Source organism: Nicotiana tomentosiformis, chromosome 2, assembly GCF_000390325.3.
Source record: "Nicotiana tomentosiformis chromosome 2, ASM39032v3, whole genome shotgun sequence".
NCBI lineage: Eukaryota > Viridiplantae > Streptophyta > Magnoliopsida > Solanales > Solanaceae > Nicotiana > Nicotiana tomentosiformis.
The window spans coordinates 97,928,348-97,934,185 of record NC_090813.1 but is presented as its reverse complement, the minus strand read 5'-3'; the positions used below and the strand labels follow the sequence as shown (position 1 = coordinate 97,934,185).

The window sequence follows — 5,838 nt, the reverse complement described above, 5'->3', positions numbered from 1 at the left end:
TGCTACCTTAGTGAACCCTTTGCAATTATTGAATGTCATTTCATTACTTAATGGTACAAGTGACAAAACCAACCCTCATTCTTTACTGATGCACATTGAAATAAAAATTAGAGAGAAGGGTGTGATAGCAACGGTAGATACGGGAGCTACTCACACCTTTGTCTCGGTAAGGTTGGCGCATAAATATGGGTTGAATGTGAGCAAGTATCCCTCTTACATGAAGAGTGTGAATGCTAAAACTCAAGCTTTTGTGGGTATGATTTACAATGTTCCTATGTCTGTTGGGAACTGGAAGAGGAAAGTTAACTTGATGGTGATTCCACTAGAGGACTTTGAGGTAATCCTTGGAATCGACTTTATGCAGAAAAATCGCTTTGTTCTAATGCCCCACTTGGACGGAGTGATGATCATACATGAAATAGCTCCTGGTTTTGTGAAAGTTGTTCATCCTTATGGGAAAGAAGAAACTCAACGGATGGCTTCATTAGTTTCTGCCATGATGGTTGAAAAAGGTCTAAAAAGGGGAGATGATACTTTCCTTGCTGATATAGTTGAGGTAAAGCCTGATGTGAAGGTTGAAGTGTCGGACTGTGTCGCTCCAATATTGAGTGACTTTTCTGATGTGATGCCACCTAAATTGCCTAAGAATTTACCACCACGGAGGGCTATTGATCACAAGATAGAGTTGTCATCGGGTTCTATGCCCCCTGCTCAACCTCCTTCTCAGATGGCGACAAAAGAGTTGGCTGAATTGCGAAAACAATTGAATGAGTTGCTTGATGCGGAACTAATTCAGCCATCAAAAGTTCCATTTGGTGCACCTGTTTTATTTAAAAAAAAAACATGATGGGACGCTTCGTATGTGTGTTGATTATAGGGCATTGAATAAAGTGATTGTAAATAACAAATATTCATTTTCGTTGGTACAAGACTTGATGGACAAATTGAGCAAGGCTTGTTGGTTCACAAAGCTTGACTTAACGCCTGGTTATTGGCAGGTATGGATAGCTGAAGGTGATGAGTCTAAAACTACATGTGTTACAGGGTATGGCTCATATGAATTTCTTGTTATGCCGTTCGGGTTGACAAATGCCCCTGCTACTTTTTGCAACATGATGAATGATGTGTTGTATGAATACTTGGATGACTTTGTCGTTGTCTACTTAGACGACATCATCATCTATAGTCGGACTTTGGATGAACATATCTCACACTTAATTAAGGTGATGTCTCGTTTGATGGAGTACCAACTGTATGTGAAAATGGAGAAGTGTAACTTTTCTAGATAAGAGATCAAATTTCTTGGGCACTTGGTGAACCAGAATCAAGTGCGAATGGACCCGAAAAAGGTGCAGGTCATTGTGGAGTGGCACGCGCCTAATTATGTGAAAGAGTTGAGATCTTACCTTAGGTTAGAAAATTATTATCGGAAGTTCATTGCTGGCTATTCAAAGAAAGCTACTCCTTTAACTGATTTGTTGAAGAAAAATGCTAGGTGGGCGTGGTCTGAAAAATGTAGTGGCACATTTGACATGCTGAAAGAAGTTATTGCCTCAGAAACTACTTGCGGCTTCCAGATTTTGAACTGCCCTTTGAAATTCATACTGATGCTTCCGACAAGGCTGTTGGAGGTGTGTTGGTACAAGAAGGCCACCCAGTGGCATTTGAAAGTAGAAAGTCGAATAAAGCGGAGCAAAGATATTTGGCTTATGAAAAAAAATCATTGATGTAATCCACTGCTTGCAGATTTGGCGGGTGTACTTGATGGGAACTAAATTCGTCGTGAGTACGGATAGTCTGGCTAATACATTTTTCAAGACACAGAAAAATCTAAGTCCGAAGCAAGCACGTTAGCAAGAATTCTTGGCAGAATATGATTTTATTTGGGAGCATAAGCCGGGAAGACACAACCAAGTTACCTATGCATTGAGTCGGAAAGAGGTATTTGCTGCTGTTTATTCCATTACTCGACTTGAATATGATTTTCTTGATAAAATCAAGTCGTATGCTGCTAATGATCCATTGTACATCAAAATAATGAATCATGTGAGGGAAGGGACGGTAAGGCAGTACTGGATCGAGGACGATCTCCTCTATGTTGGGGGGAGGGGGGAATCGTAGTGCCACTTGGTGATGGGTTGCATCACGAACTGTTGAAGGAGACGCATGATACTCTATGGGCTAGTCAGGCAGGAACTAGAAGGATGATGGCCCTACTGTCCCGATACTACTTTTGGCCCAAGATGGAGCATGATGCGGAAGCTTATGTTAAGAGTTGCCTTGTGTGTCAGATTGATAAAACTGAGCAAAAGGATGTAGGTTTGCTACAACCTCTGCCTATTATAGAAGAACCATGGAAATCTATTTCAATGGACATTATCAGCGGGTTCCCTAAGGCTAATGGTTTGTCGTCGATCATTGTTGTGGTTGACAGGTTTTCTAAATATGTTATTTTTATTGCTGCCCCTACATAATGTCCTTCAAAGGTTCTTGCTGAATTGTTCATCAAGAATGTGGTTAAACTTTTCGGAATGCCAAAGGATGTTATTAGTGACAGGGATGCTCGATTTACAGGCCGGTTCAGGACTTATTTGTTCAACTTTATGGGTACGAACTTGACGTTATCAATGGCGAATCATCCCCAAACTGATGGCCAAATCGAGAAAATTAACTATTTGTTAGAGGAATACTGGAGGCACTTTGGGATTACTAGTCAACGCAACTTGACAAATTTTGCTAGATTGTGCACAATTCTTCTATAATTTGCACAAGTCTTCAGGAGCAGAGATGAGTCCGTTTGAGATTGTTTTGGAGAAGCATCCTGCACAACCAACAGCGATTGCACAACAAAAGACTGGGGGTAAACGTCCAGTTGCCTACCACTATGGATGGGATAAGCAAGCTATGATCAAGGAAGCAACAGATAGCTTGACAAAGGCCCAGAAACGAATGAAGAAATATGCTGATAGGAACATGCCCCTTGGAGTTCAAAGTGGGTGATACGATGCTGTTAAAACTCTGCAGATTTGGAAAAAGATTGACATTCGAGTTATACATAGAGCCTTGGTTTCAAGGTTTGATGGTCCTTTTGAAGTTGCTGCAAAAGTTGGTGAAGTTGCTTACCGATTGAAGCTACCTGAAAGAATGAAGATACATCCGACTTTCCATGTGAGTTTTATAAGGCCTTACGTTGAAGATCCTGAAGATCCGGACATACACAAAATAAAGAGAGCTCCTCCTAAGATGCCCACTCAGCTTGAGAAAGAAATTGATAAGATTCTTGACCATCGAATTCTTGGGATGCATAAGAAGAATAGGCGGACATAATTACTGATTCAATGGAAAGGAAAGCCCTAGGCATATGCAACTTGGGAAAAGGGTACTTCATTGTGGCAATATGAACAACAAATAGAGGACTACTTGAAGTCAGCCTCGATGAGGATGTCGAGTTCAACTAGTGGGGGTGGTTTGTTAGCCCTTAATGTTGAGACGTGACAGATGTCGGGTAGAACCAATACCAAGGACTTATACATTATCCCTTGACATGGGTTCGTGCGGACGTTTGCAAGCAATGTGCGGAGCTGGGAGTGTGCCTAAGTTAGTGCATGGTCTTGGGTAGTTTAGTTGAACGAGGTGCCTTGAGTGATGGCAATGCAGCCTTGGTTTTGGGCGACGACTATGGCAAATAAAGGCAGGCGCATGGCACTTGGCTAAGGCATGCGTGCAGATCAGTAGGAAGGCAAGGCTATGACAATAATATTGTCATGATCTATATGTATGAGGCATGGTACAAAAGACAATCAAGGCAGGCTAAGACAAAGTGTGGCCAAAGCTATGGAACAAGTGTGCGAAACATGTGACTGCAAAGAAGTGTGTTGTGCATGTGCTGCGGAAGTTAAGCCATGTGCAGTATACATGTGGCAGTTGGCTTGAAGTGTTGAAGATGGGCTCATTTCGTGGAAAGTGCTTTAGATAGTGGCTAAGTGTTTTGTGTTTGTTTATAGGCCTGGCATGTGAGAGGCACACCCATATAACTGCCCCTTTGCAACTGCTCCCCTTGTAACCTGCCATTGGCAGCCTCTTTATATATTTTGTATTTCGTTAGCTAAGGAAGAAAGCATATGTGAGCCTTGCAACTGAGTTCCTTTGTATATTCTGTGAGAATAATAAAAGGTTGAGTGTTTACCCGTATTGTATTTGTTGCTTTCGTTTTACAAGTCTGAAAATATTCTAAGTCCTAAACTGTGAGTGAAAAAATAAGGCTGAGTGGCTTGAGTGTCAGACTGCTGCCGTGCAGTGCCGTTTGCGAACAATTGGCCCTATAACAGTAAGTATCCCTTCAGTTGCTTCTTGTTTAGTAGTTTACATATTTAGGGGTTGTTTGGTAGGACATATAATAATAGTACTGAATATGATATATTAATAATATTGGGATTAATAATGTTAGGAGAAGTTAGCTAGGATTAGTTATACTGTAATTTTTTATAATCGACTGTTTGATTTGATGTATTAAAAATTACATGTATTGCATATTTATTTTTTAAAATTATTTCTTTATAAAATACCCTCCATATTCTTTCGAAAGGATTTGGAACTAGTCCTGAAAGGGTAGTTCTATCTTTATACATGCTTATCTATGTATTAAAAATTATGGTATTTCTAATATCATAGTTTGCTATGTATAAGAGTAGTACTGAATAGGATGTATAATTAATATAGGTATTAGTTATACATAGGTTGAAAAACACTACTAAAAAGTCAAAACACTTGGTGAAGAAGAGCTTAATTATGAACAAAAGGGGAGGATGAAGTCACAGGAGATTCTTTTTGGGAGATCAGGTCGAAAGGAGCGAATACATATAGTATTATTTTTCCTAATACATTCTATCAAACAACACATTATAGTTTTATTTAGAGTACATGTTGTTTTCGTGAGGAAAATATATTGTGGATTAAAATGTGGAAACATATTTGGACACAGTTCTGAAATCACTTTATCACCTACTCCCCCGTTCACTTTTACTTGTCCAGTATTATAAAATAGATTTTTACTTTTACTTGTCACTTTTAGCATATCAAGAGAAGACAATATTTATTTTCCTGTTATACCCATAATATTAATTACTCATCTCAAATTATTTTTTTCAAATTCATTAAAAATATACATCAATTAATATGGGTATCATGGTAAATTATGCATTTCATTTATTATTTTTTAAGAGGTGTATAAAGTTCATAGTGGACAAGTAAAAATGAACGGAGGGAGTAGTAATTAATGTCACAAAGAGAAATGATTTGCCGTCCATATATAACAGCATGGCAGCTGACTTTATTAGCATTTATTTTTCCCTCGTGATTTAAAGAATATTTATGGCAAAAATGTTATCCCCTTCGACGATCTTATCCTAGGAAAGTGGCATGCACTCGTATGCCATGTGGGTTTTCCTGTCCATGTGGTATTTTTTGAAAAATAAAATATATTTTATACCTTTTTAAGTGTGTTACATTTTTAGATAATCTTTTTCGAATAATATTTATAATAAAACATGGCTACAACTACATTATTTAGGCTAATTTTTTTTATTTGGCTAAAAATAATAAAGTTTTAGTTATTGTTTCTTAAATTTGACCTGAAATAAAGATTTATACAGTTGAAATAAATAGTCAAGACATCTAAAAAGATATAAAAAAATACATAGTTTGATTTTTATTATTTTGGCTATAATTTTTTATATAGCTCTAAATTATGGAGCTCTAAAATATATGTTTTTACAGATATTACTGGAAAAAGTAAAATACACAGTTGAAATAAATAGTCATCGCATCAAAAGAAGAAAT

At 37.9% G+C, this 5,838-nt stretch overlaps 1 protein-coding gene across 1 annotated transcript; it reads left to right on the top strand.

The window, feature by feature from the left end:
• The first annotated feature begins 217 nt into the window (after positions 1 to 217).
• LOC138905294 (uncharacterized) lies at positions 218 to 3,327 on the top strand. The gene is made up of 7 exons (XM_070193803.1): positions 218 to 823; positions 999 to 1,223; positions 1,323 to 1,631; positions 2,292 to 2,426; positions 2,487 to 2,607; positions 2,741 to 2,937; positions 3,025 to 3,327. The coding sequence occupies exons 1-7, from the start codon at positions 218 to 220 to the stop codon at positions 3,325 to 3,327; spliced, it is 1,896 nt and encodes a 631-aa protein (XP_070049904.1).
• Positions 3,328 to 5,838: the final 2,511 nt, after the last annotated feature.

Bases quoted from the DNA above. Each gene is read 5' to 3' on its own strand.
- LOC138905294 (XM_070193803.1), top strand. From the start codon at position 218: ATGAAGAGTGTGAATGCTAAAACTCAAGCTTTTGTGGGTATGATTTAC. The intron at 2,427-2,486 runs GTTGACAGGTTT...TGTCCTTCAAAG, and splicing joins TGTCGTCGATCATTGTTGTG to GTTCTTGCTGAATTGTTCAT. The intron at 2,608-2,740 runs GTACGAACTTGA...AAATTTTGCTAG, and splicing joins TTATTTGTTCAACTTTATGG to ATTGTGCACAATTCTTCTAT.